Genomic DNA, 13328 nt, shown 5'->3' with positions numbered 1-13328 from the left:
GTATCAAAACCCAGCAGCTTCATGGAAAAAGCTCCAATGAAGGTATCTCTATGGCAAGTTTCTTCCTCTCCTTCCCTTATATCCCCTGCTTACTTTCAGGGCAAAGACCAGAGCGGTTTTTGCACCTCCACAGGCATCTAGTTGAAATCATACTAGAGGCAGCCATATGTTAGCAGTATCTACAGGTTTCAAAATAACTTTCACTGACCCCTGTTCATTTTATCACTCACCCAGTCCTCCACAAGACTTTCTGAAGATCCTTCCACAGAGAGAAGGGACAAGAGCACAGAAAACCACTATTACCTCACATATAAATTAAGGGAAGCTTTAGAAAAACCCTTTTCACAGACATGCAAAATGTATTTGGCCTTCTTCCAAGTTAATCTTTAAGTTCCTTCCTTTAAGGTCCTTCAATGGAAGGTTCCGTTAGTTAAACAGTGGCTTTTTATAAATCCTTTCTGTATTATTTAGACACTAGAGCATTCATTATAGTTTATCCCATTAGAAAATCTTGATATTATATTTTCCATTAAATTGGTACTATGGGAATCAGTTGTGATTACTGTAATACCTGTCAGACACCACGCCAGGAAAAGAACAGAAAGAATGAGATGTGTTTCATCTGGGGGGTGGGAGGGGAAAACCAAAAAAGACAGGATAGAAAATGCAATCCGTTTTCCCAAATGGTGTTTCGAAAGACCACTTCAGCCCACCTCCAAGGATGCACAGACAAGGACACAGCCACTACCTGAACGGCTTGCTGAGCACCTCTGTGTCAAAATAGAAAAAGGTCTGTAAAATATACTCTTGGAAATTCACTTAACAGTAGACATCTAATGGAACATCTATTGTGAAAGGCTTATACTGAAGAGCAGATGTGTGATTTTGTTTTCAACTACTCAAAAACATAATCTGAGCACCTGTAAAAGCAACTCAACCATGCTCAATGGCTTTTCTTTTCAGCAAAGTGCCTGCTACTCCTTATGTTTCCATTTTAGGCACAATGTCACGGATTTCCTGTTTTATCACTCTGCTTGTTCACTACACAGGTGTATTTCTGGGGTCACAAAGTGAAAGCATGAGGGTTGCTTAATGACCAGGACAATTCAAGGTAGATTTAACTGAAAAACAAGCACAGTGTCACAGAAAGACCTTGGCATTTTCTTGCAGCTTGTAACATACTGTGTGTTTGCCCTGACCTCCCGTTGAATTACACAGACCAAGAGCACTTTCCTTTGTCTGAGTAACTCTTAAAAGAGGAATAGTCTATTCAACCATATGCTTTAAAAAGTCAAACAAAACCCCTCTTACACAGTAAATTCTTTGTTACTTTGTGTAACTACAGGAAAACTGAAGCTGGTGCAATCTTTCTCTTTCCTATCCAGATGGTTTTGTTTGGTTTTGTTGTTTTAACTTCTTCAATACCTATTGAATTGTTTTATAGATAGCATGTTAGTTTTAAATGTGATTCCACACCTAGATGCAGTATTAAAAACATGTATCTGGTGGTCTGTATACAAAAATAAAATAATTTTCATTACCCTTTAGATTAAAATATTTTTTTCTATAAACATCAATAACAAGTAGTTTCAATATGTTGGCTAAGACCTTAAATCAGAACAAGTCAAGTAATCTGGCTTAATCATAAGATCCTGGGAATCCACTACAGCTTAAAGTCACCAGTACTACATGATTGCACTGTATAAAAATCACAGTTGTCTCCATAGCAGGGCAATAGCCTGGCATATCCCGAGCTCAAAGTAGTGACCCCATGCTGTTAACTGATATGGCTACAAGCACATATTAAATGACTGAAGCTATGTTTTTACTAATACAGTCTAAAAGTTAACAACTACAAATTGTACATCAAGGAGAGCAACTGCAATCAGATGTCCTTCCGATTTAGTTTGAAGGGAGGTTCCTAGGCGGATGCTCTGGTAGCTGATCAGGGCTGCAGCCTCCCCCTCATTCGGGAGAGCTCTGCAGACTTTGCAGACTTTTACGGCAACCCATTTCCTCTGAACAACACATCTTCATTATCTTCAAGACCTCTACCAAGCTGTCAAATCCAGCTGACCTCGGCCAGCACGTTCAAAAGCTGCTAGATGAGACCAACCTGGCTGACAGACGGGCTGCGCCGTCTCTCAAGTTTCACCTTAAGAAGCCAGACAAGAAAACAGCAGAAAAGATTCATGGGGACTGAAGTTAAAAGAAATATGATTGCAATTGTGTCTCAGTAAGAGAAAAACTGTGCACATACTTGGTACTTTAAAAGAGTTTTGTCATAAAGCACATTTTATGTGGGCATAAGGTTTTCTGTGATCAACATAATCTTAGTAACTTGCTAGTGGAGACATAATGATATCCACATTCCCTTCTGTGATACCAGTTTTATAAAAAGCACTAGCAAACTTTGCAAATAGTTAAATGAGATGGTTCTGCTACTCCCAGAACTTTTTTCACAGTGCAGCTGAAACCAGAATAATAAACCCACTGGCAGAGACTGCAGAAACAGGGGAAATCTTATATATCTCATGAAACAGAAATACTCCCTAAGTTCATATACTAGTACACACATATCAGCTCTTGTATGAAGGACAACCTAGATTAAACGCCTTCAGCCATAAGAATAAATTTTATCAACAATACTGAAAGGCAGTAGTTTAATCCACAGCAGTAAGGCTCTCCTGGAACATGAACATGCAGGTGTCCTTGTGCTGTCTTCTGTCAAATCATTTCTTTTGGGGGGAAGCTACGCACTCTTGTGGTAACACATACAGACTAGTCATTACATTAAATCATGTACTTGATCTGCTTTTTAAATTTGTATTTTCAATAATATTACAGGTAGAATTCACCTCCCAGCAACTCAGATTAGGTCTTGTGGGTAGCCACATAAGCAAATTTTTAATTCATTAGCAATAGGTAACTTTAAAAAGTTACTGTATCCACACATTCCACAGTCAACAACTGCATAGTAACCTGAAAAATATTTAATCTTCAATTAGCAACTACCTCAGCAGCTACTTTGCCTGAATACATGGAGCATTAAACCAGGCTTAGTAACGGTCTTACCAGCAGGAACTAGTCCTGCATAGCTAAGTTTTAAGATATCCACATGTGAACCCCCTCACACACATTTTTGATGCCAGCCTTTAAGAAAAAGTAGCAAATGCCCACCTTTGGCAGAAGTAATGTAAGATACAACCTCAGACATAATCAAGTTGATTTGAATGACATCTTGGAATTTTGTTGTAACTATTATGATAGTATGAAATTTCTCTAGACACCTGGATTTTAATCCATGTGATATTTTGCTTTTAATACCTTGTTTCTTGTGATCTGTTCTTTTACTCCTGCCATCCCAAGACATAAAGTATTGGCTTAACCTCTTGTGTATAACAAAGCATGATTCAAACATTGCTTCCCTGCAGTGTCCTTTTCTTTTGGGGCAAGAAGTCCTCAAATTAGAAATGGGGGGGGGGGTGGGGGGGTGGGGGAGAATTGTGCCTAACCTCACAGATCTATTAGCCCCTCAAGTAATCCATAAGGCTGTTGTTCTATCATTCTTTTCCTCTACTGAGACACATCCAAACAATCTGGACTGAACAACAAACGACTTCAGTTATCTAAGTACAAAGATCTTTCAAATGTATAAGCATACAGAAAAATGATGGGTGTATTCCAGATTTCTCTATCTCACTATTAACTTTTTATTTACAATGCAAACTCTTTGGAGAAGAGTCTTCATAAAGCCAATATTTGAAGTGTCTGAGCCTTCAACAGTAAGAACTTCAGCCCATCAGCAATTAAGATGCCAAGTGCCATGTATGCCCTCTTTCTGTTAGATAACTCTGAAAAACTCTCTCAATAAATAACCCTGGCTTTGTATTCATAGCTACTGCAAAATAGAGGACTTTGCTCTTCAATTCAGTCAGCTGTTCTTACCAACAATACCTGCCTTTCAGATACTCAGACTTCTAAGAGTCTTGAAGTCCAAGAGCTCAGCTAGGTTAAAACAGACAAGTGCTAATCCCATTTATTTCAAAACCGGTCTTAATTTCAAATAAACAAAGCCTGAGAAATCAGACTCACCTTTCTCTCACTTTGTTTCATCAGGAAAGCTACAATACACTCCTTACCTTCTTCTCTGCTGGTCTCAGGGAGATCTCAACAAAAAGCAGAGTTTGAAAGTATTTTATTGTTCATCATTTTAGAGATAAAACATGCATAGGTAACCTGGCAATGTGTCTGATAATACTCAAATCAATGAGCTAGGAAACATTATTCTGAAACTAGGTTTTAAGTTCAAAATGCTTAAGATTGTGAAGTTTTGGGGATTAGAATCTGTAAATAAGACCAGTTTAATTACGTTGCCCCACACATGCCCACACCACCACTGTTCTCCAGCCCCGCTGGCACTGGAAGGTCTTTGTTCTTCAATGCTAGGGAGGGGGACAGACAAAACAAGGTAGTCATTGTGACAAATCCCACATGCTTGAAAACCTTCTGAAGCATTTGCATTAAAGCAGTAAAAAGGACAGAAAAATAAGCTCATGTAAACAGAGGCTATATGTGGGCTTCCTGATCTCTGAAGGTTTATGCAAGATTAACTGTCAGTCTCAACCATTAACTCTTCAGTTAATGGGAACCCAGTGTTTTGCTGAAACTCAGAGCTCCTTCTGCAGCAAAGGCTGCTCCATTTTGCTGCCCACCAACACAAGGATAAAGCTCTGCACTTCAGAATCTTCCTCCCTAATATATCTCAGTTGATACATGAAAACAGCAAGATCCCCTGTTTTAAAGACCACATACCCCCTTTATTATCTCTCTCACATACAAAGCTGTGCAAAAACCACTGTAGAGGAGGCCAGAGGTAGAATGGCAAGCACAGGAGCTACTTAAAAGTCACCCAGGTCTAGTCTCTCCTTCCCATTCAAGCAAGATAGTTTCCTGTAATGACTTTCTTCAAAGAAATGAGCTCTTCCCAACTGCCTGGGCTTTCATTCCCCTCGGGAGACTCATCCACAACCTGCACTATCTCATTAGCAGTAATTCCTTAGATACTGTTTAAGCTGATCCATTATTAGCTTCGTTCCATTACTTCCACAATATTATGAAGGAGCCATAACTAAATATTTAATTCTTCTTTTCAACATTTAAGCCTTGCAAATATTTCTAGACTTGCATCTCCTAATCTATTCCGGTAGTCATAACACATAGAGTACACGTGTAGCTCAATATTTTTTGAATCAATAATTCCCATCATTTTTGTAGATCTCTTCCAACATAATTCAGATAATGAGGTTCCAGAAACAGGACTTCATGAGATATTGACCCAGGGGCTTGCTGGGGAAACCACCGCTTCAGTGTTTGGCTTTGCAATATATTTGCAAATCAGAACTGCACTGTGATTGTAGCACACTCCAAAGTTCGAATTCATCACTTTAGGCAGAAAAACTTCAATAGATTAACCACAGAGGAAAATGGCATAGAACAAAGAAGAAAACAAGCCTCAAAGACCATGTGCTTTACAACAGGTGAGAAATTCTAGAGAAGCAAACCATCAGAGAACACTAGCATTCCCTTATTGCTTGTACCCCTAAGTTTCAGCTTGCTTCAGCACTGCTGACACCTGCTGTTGTAGAAAAGCCTAAGGAGAGTCCAACAAGTTTTTCTAGAATATCCTGACCTGCAGCATCCCAATTCCCAGCCAACTATCATCCTTGGTGTTGGCCTCTCTATTTGGCTTTACCTTTTCATTTTAGCAAAGGCCATACCGTCATCAGACCCCGCTCCTTAACACGCCTTCCCAATACTGAATTTTACGACCTCTTGCAACAAACTCTTCAGTAGAGGGGCTGTTCTGTTTTTTATTTGCAATGTTCTACTTCAACTACCAAGTAAAATAACTTTGGCGTTTTCCTTCCCCTTCATGGATGCCATTCTTACATAACCAGGCCCGAATTACTTATCTACTACTTACTACCCTTATGCCAACAAAACCTTAAAACTTAAACACCAACCATCTCCCATGCTACTATATTGATTGTAAGATTTCCATCACCTCTTACTTATTCTTGCCACTGACAAGACTTTTCTGTAAGCCCACTAGGGTCTTCTCTTTTTTTTTTTTCCTTCTCTAGTCCTTACAAGTTTGAGTCAATGCTCTGCTGCAAGCAAGTTGTCCCTCCTTCTTACGTTTGCTTCAACAGCAAGTTCCCCAACTCTCAAGAGAAAGATCTCTTCCCTCAATTTTTAAATGGCCTGCTTGCAACCCTATAACACAGCTTACTACATCCCTTTCTCAAATATATGATCCAGATAGATACCAATTAGAGGAGCCTCATAATACATAGCACCTATATTTCCTAGCAAACACTGCTAGCTCAATTGCATCTTCATTCCAGAACTACAGACAGCAATAACAACAGCCATAAACTACCATCACCACTAAGACTTTGATAATCTTTGAGGGCATTTTCACATAATTACAAATGTTTATGTCACAATTTATTGTTGGTACCTGCGCTTGAAGAATACACGTTCTCACCACATTTAACAAGCAGAGGCCTCCCTAGCACTAGTCAAGCACCATCAAAACCAGGGGCCAACAGCACCTTCAGAACAGGCATACCTGTGTGTCCTACCCACCACTCCTCTCAGAGTCCTACACCTTAAACATGGGGGCCATACAACGATCATTTCATTTCACCTGTATGGAAACACCGATCAGATTCTACACTTCTTTCTCACAATTGAACAAGTACTAGATTTTTGTGCTCTCTCAGGTCCGGCAGCCTGCCTGTGTTGAGCTGGCAAGGCCAAATGAACGAAGCAGCCCACTGTTCTTAACGCCACCCTAAAACCTGGCCATACCCACCGGGTATCGCCGAGCCATTGCCAACCATAACCCACCCGCTAAGCACATCTTCAATCAGGTCAGGTAAAAGGTAGTGATTATTAAGGAGAAATGACACATTTCTTGTCATGACGATGCTCACCCCTCTGGTCCTGCCTGGACTAGTGGACCTGTTCAGAGAAGGTGTGCACGACCATATTGTAGACTACAACTCTACCTACTGTTAACTCCTTTTGAAGAGGTAAGAGAAAACAAATAGAAAATAAAACCATTTTTAATGTACCTTACAAAACCAAAAGCACTCTTAATTTCAGACTTCAAGTTCTTAGTATCAACTTGATATGATCCAAGAACTCAGTTCAGAGTTTACACATTTATGCACTGAACCAATGCTAACCACACAAGCAGCACGCTGATGAAGGCCCTTGTACATACATATACGCACAGCTTACTTCCAGGGAGAGAAGTGTATCTACTCTGAACACTTTTCCAAAGAGAAGAATCTGCTGGAGGTCATTAAATGATTCAAGGTTTTGGACAAGAAATATGGCAAGGTGAAAAAGTTACATTCAGAACTGCTAGTTTATCTTGCCAGCTCAGCATCGAAGCAGATTTTTATTGGATTCAGACTCATCCACAGATAAAGGCAGAGGCAAGAGAGAAGTACACTCACTCCAGGCACACCAAAGCCTTACTTATCTTGACAGGTATTTCAGCTTATTTTTATAGTACAGAAATTATACTTGATTATAAATCAAATCACAGGCACCATTATTAAAACAGAAGTTCAAAGACTTAATGTAAGAAACAGCAAACTCAGTTCCTGATAAATGGCTTATCCTCATCGGTACTGTAGTTCAGAAAGTGACAGTACTGCAACACTTGGCCATATCAAAGCTCAGAGTTACATTTCTGCTATCATTCTTGATGCCTCTTACGAGCAACAACCAACAACCAGTGTTCAGAAACAGGCACAGCAAAAATTTCACCATGCACTTCAGAGACTGATATGATATTTCACTGTGGGTGTCCTTGCTTGTAATCCTTCCATCTGTTCTCACTCTACCTGAGTTACACTGATGCTGTACACATTTTGTCAAAATGCCCTATCTTTACAAATTCATGAAAATGAAAAATATACACAGTAACTGACGTTTTAGACACAGCAATTCATCATGAGATACCAATTCATTCCCCTTTTCCCTGCAATGGAAACTCTGTAATACATTCTCCATGTGTCTCTTCCCTTCTCAAATCTAGAAAGCACGGATAGTTAATTATAACTTTCATACCCCGAGTAAACTCCTACCTAAATCACTTGTAAACATTTGGAATGGAAATTAAGACTTCAGCTGGCTCTTCACTGTTTACTTGTTTATCTCTTTTTGCTGCCACAAAGACACTATTAGTCACATGTCCCTTGTAAAATGAAACAGCTTATTTTATATCTCTGTCCTTTGCATTGCTATAGTAATTTGAGCTGTTGAAAACTTTGCTACTGATACCGAGGCTTGGATTGTGCAAGCAGTTATTAGAGATAATATAATGTTGGTCCTACATTTCCCAAGGTAGTCTGACAACAGCTCCGCATGTTAGACTTACAAGCATAACTGAAAGGTGTAATAATGTAAAATCAAGAGGGCCAGTCTTACACCTAATGAATAATCGTGCATAATGTATTTGTGGATTAAAGTATTGGTATCGCATAGCTTTTAATCCAAGCAAATTCCTAAGTCACAGAACAGTCTTCTCTAAGCAAGAAAACCTATTTTCTCTGTCTCCCCACTATCAAACATAAAAGCTGTTCATTTTGATGCGACAATTGTGATTGACTGTATAACCACATAGAGCACTATAGCCACTGACATGCATTTCTGCCTTCCCCATCAGTCACTTCTGTTTAGAAAACAAATCTAAGGAGTGTGTACATGCAGGTAGGGCTAAAAACCTAATCATTTAAAATTAAATCATATTGGAATTTCTATTTCATTGTATTGGAAATAAGAACAAAGCTGTGGGAAAGTCTACACGGCTCATCTAAACAAACATTTAAAAACACCGAGAGCACTGGATAAGCACAGCTTAGAAGAACTTACTGCAGTGCAAACCCATATTCTGATGTTAGCTGCATCTTCCACAGGTAAGGACAGCATATGACCATTGTTTGGTTTGTTCAAGCAGTTAAGTACAATGATTAGTTTATGCAAATGCGAGAAACAGATTACAAAAGTTAAAAATCAGAAGCAGCTTGTTTTCCTCTATTACTCCATGAAGTAAAAGCTAAACAGAACAGAGCTATCAGGTGTAAGAAATTGAGGTGCACAAGAATTAGTGATAGTATCTGAAAGGATCAAGTTGATATTTCCTTTATTAAACATCAAAACATTTTTTCATATTTAGCATATTTTAGATGGTTTAACTGACAAAAAAGTATAAAAGTGGTTTCCCTGGACACTAACTGAAAATTCTTGTTTTCCTGCAGAGAAAGTGTAACATAAAATGGAAGAAAAGATTACCCCCTCATTCTTCTTAAAAGACTCTGAACATAAAGCAATGTATTTATTTGAACTGCGCAGATGCAGTGCATGATACAAAACAGAGAGCTAGAATTAGATGAGGCTTAACAGGATCCCAAATATCTCACACTGTACAGAAGACAGTGACTAGTAACTAGTAACCGAAAATCATCAGTTCAGCAGGTGAACAGAAAAGTGCCTCAAAGCCAATTACGCTTCTCTATAACCCCATATTTTTGCCCAGTAAACAGCCAATCTGAGGAACGACAGAATCTTGATGAGAAACTGCATTTTCTGGGGCCAGATATGGGATTCTCCAGTCAAGTCCTCCAAATTATAAGACAATGAATGAATGTTTCTAGTGACCATTTTGGAAAATGAACTTTAGAAATAACAGTGACCAAAACCATTAACTTGCCAGAGCAAAATACATCAACCACCCAACCTCACCTTGCTGCAGATTTCTACTCGATAAAGAAAACCTAGTCTTCTGCCAGCTGGCAGGTTTTTAGCCACTCTGCAGAAACATTAAAATACAAGCACAGACTGAAAGGTTGTCCCTGCAATTCAGTACTGAATGAGGCAAACCAAAGGACAGACGGCGACTCACCAAGTAACTGAACTTTCTAAGTTCACACTCACAACTGATTTCAAAGTAGTAACTGCAAAGCCCTAGGGCATCATTTTTGTTATGTTATCCAGTGTTATAGTCAAAAACCTCTAGTGTAATCTCTGTGTAACACAATTTGGGATGTTAACTACTTTAAGAAGAATGGTGAAGGACTTTAACAACAGCACTGAAATAAATAAATTCCAGGTCAAGTGAGAAAACAAGACAACTGGAAATAAATCATAGCAGGAGGAGGGAAAAAAAAAAAACAAACCACACTGAAGTTTGTCATCTAAGCCATGGAACAGCAAGTAATCCTTAAACAACAACCTCCTATCACATGATTCATTCCAAGATCTGTGTTCATGACTTATTACACAATTAGCAGTGCTATGATACCACACAGCGCAACTGCTCCATAATGCAGTAGTCTTACCAATAACCATTCATTAACTCTGTCTTCTCTAATTAAAAATGACTCATGAAATAAGCTGCATTATATGATTAAGCTTTGAACAAACCAAAGCAAATTTAGAGACACAAAATTAAATTTAACTCTATACAGTATCAGGTTAAAGATTTTGAAAATAAGTGCTGCACAATGAACACTCAACTGGAAAGTTCCTTTGAACAGGCAGAAAGACCCTTCCTCTGCAAAACCCTGCAGTCACTCATATAGGGGAAGGGAGCACAGCTGAGAGAAGACACAAGGGAAACTGACGTAAGCAAGACACGATTACTACTCCTAGCCAAGGGTTCACCATACCTTCACTATTGCAACAGGAAAAGCTATTGGATCTCTGGTTTACAATATATAGCACAAGAGTCCAGTACTATCCGAAGCAAAGGAGCACCATTGACCCCAGCACTGCTCCCAGGCTGCAGTACCACGTGCCACGCTGAACAGCAACCATGCTGAAAAAATCAAGACTTAGAAGCAACATCCCACAACACTGAACCCAGCTTCCCAGTAATGTTTCATAAACGTCAAGCACCATCCCGCAAACAGCAAGGTTTCGGCAACTTGAAATGGAAGGCTCTTCACACTTCATTTATTCCCATAGTCAGATGCCTACTGGTTTTCAGAATAAGTTTATTCACAGCCTGCCCACTGCCACTCAGTACACAGTGTCAAAGACTATTTTCCCGGCTTGCTGCTTTGATCACACCAAGCCTCTGTCTGCTCTGGTCTTTTTCATGGATCATGAACAATTTTCTGGATATGCTCTGATCCAGCCCCATCCAAGTTATCCTCCCACATGCAATACAGATGCCAGGCCTACAGTCACTGTCTGTGATATTCTTTCACAATACTTGCAAACTTCCACTCAAACTTTTATCAATTGCCATTTCCACTGCCTATCACAATTAACTGCCCTTTTCTCTTCTGCCGTACGCTTTCCATTTCCCTGTCTCTTTCGTCTCTTCGCAGATCATGGGTCTAGTCCACAAACAAAACTTCTTTGCTACCAAACCATTACAAACAACAAGTCTTAGCAATACTTTAAAGATCTATGCTACCTGCTGTCAGAAAGATTTGAAGGAAGTGTATATATAGAATAATTATATATATATAAAATAATATATATAAATTTTCTAAGGACCATATGCTGAAACTTAAGGGAGGGAGCAGGAGAAAAGCAGGAGGGCTGACAAAATGATTCACCAAGCCTGGCCTCTAACCACTCTGCTCCATCAAACGGCCTAAACTACTTGAAACTAAGCAGCAGTATTTCCCCCTTCCTACCTTCATCAATTTCATTGCCATAAGGTCTGGTTTACCCCCAGTGAAAGTGACAAGATACTGACCAACTTTCAGAACCTGGCAAGTTTTGTTTTGTAAATACCTGAACGGATCAAGTGAAAGGAATGGTGAGAGCCTGGCTGGCTGCCCATGCCCCTGAAACACTTTCCTTTTTAATTGGCAACATCATTCCAGAACAAGGGAAGAAGAGCAAGCACTGCCAGTAGAGTCTGATCATCTTCTACAAACGGTTCTCAAATTATATCAGTCAAAATTAACTCTGTTGTGCATATGACAGACTTATTTCACCAAAGAAATGTATGTATTTTCTAGACACCTCTCAGGAAGGCAGTAATAAACTCCTGTCAACACAGTAAACGAGGCAGACTGCCTCTTCTATACTTTGAGCTTAAGTAGCCTACTAGTAACCTCTACTCTAAGGGCTCCTCCACAAAAGCTGGTGCTACAAACGAACTAGACACTAATCCCTTGCAAGCAGGTAGAAGGAGTTTCAGTTTCTAGACGAAGGGGCTTTATCCCACGCTTTAGAAGCCTGGTCGTACACCCCTGGCAGGCCCTTGCCTCTCGGCAGTTTCCTATCTTCGCCAACGTGGCCTTTCCGTCGTTATAAAAGGATGGGGCAGCCCAGTGCCTGAGACCATGGGCAGCCCAGCGCCCCAGCACAGGCCCCGCACTTCCAGCACAACGGGGGAGCTCCTTCCCAGCCTGCCGGGCGGCGAAGCGCTCCCAGCAGCCGCTCAGCCCAGCGCCAAGCAACCCCTGAAGTCCCCGGCAGGGCTCCCCTCAGCCCCCAGGGCCGCACGGCTGTCACCGCCGCCGCACGGGTGGCACACGGCGCTTCCCGCACCGGCGGCGGCTGCACCCGGGGTCGCGCAGCCCCTCACTCACCTGCGGTTCATGGGCCGCACTCGCACGGCCACCTTCACCGACGCCATGGCTCATCCCCGCCGGCCCACTCGGGCCCGCACCTGCTCCAGCCGCCGCCGGTCCGGCCTGGCCCCGCCCGGCCAGGCCCCCGCCGCTGACCCGCGCCCCGCCCGCCGGGGCCGAGCGCAGGCCGCCGGCCGGCCTAGGCCATGTCGCTATGGCAACCGCCGCCCGCCCCCCGCAGCGCCCTGCCCCAGCAGGAGGCTACGGGGGCGGCGCACGGACAAACAGCGTCGTAAGGCGTTGCTGCTCCCGGCGGCGCCACCCCGCCCTCCGCCGCGGCGGGGTGGGGGAGGAAGAGGAAGAGGAAAGGGAAGGGGAAGGGGAAGGCGAAGGCGAAGGCGGGGGGGTGCTTCGGGGGAGGGGTACGGGGCAGGGACAGTTACCGTGGGCGGACAGGGGCTTCTCCGCAGGGCCGTCCCCCGCCGTATCTATACTTTTTTTTTTTTTACAATTTTTTTGGGTGGGTAGGTGTATAGCCTATATAGATATATTTATGGGGAGTTGTATATGCCTATATATACGCATATACACACACCCCTGTAAATATGTATCTCCCCATTTTATATAGAGAGAGATAAAGAGTTGTAGATAGAGGTTTCTATATATATACGCATATATATATAACCCTATATACACGCCATATAT

At 41.4% G+C, this 13328-nt stretch overlaps 1 protein-coding gene across 6 annotated transcripts in view; it reads right to left on the bottom strand.

Annotated features, from left to right (window-relative positions):
• Nucleotides 1-12899, bottom strand: part of KIF16B (kinesin family member 16B) — a 142274-nt gene extending 129375 nt beyond the window's left edge. For 2 of the 6 annotated variants that reach the window (XM_056357431.1, XM_056357430.1), the window contains exon 1: nt 12642-12891. In XM_056357431.1, coding sequence (XP_056213406.1) covers nt 12642-12688 — 47 coding nt within the window. In that variant the 5' untranslated portion in view covers nt 12689-12891. Of the gene's footprint in view, nt 1-12641 lie in introns of all 6 variants that reach the window. The other 4 variants (XM_056357425.1, XM_056357426.1, XM_056357427.1 and 1 more) reach the window with 4 other exon arrangements.
• Between the last annotated feature and the right edge of the window lie 429 nt (nt 12900-13328).

Source organism: Falco biarmicus, chromosome 12 (genome assembly GCF_023638135.1).
Source record: "Falco biarmicus isolate bFalBia1 chromosome 12, bFalBia1.pri, whole genome shotgun sequence".
NCBI classification, from domain to species: Eukaryota; Metazoa; Chordata; class Aves; order Falconiformes; family Falconidae; genus Falco; species Falco biarmicus.
The sequence above is the reverse complement of the archived record's forward strand: the minus strand, read 5'-3'. Positions and strand labels throughout refer to the sequence as shown.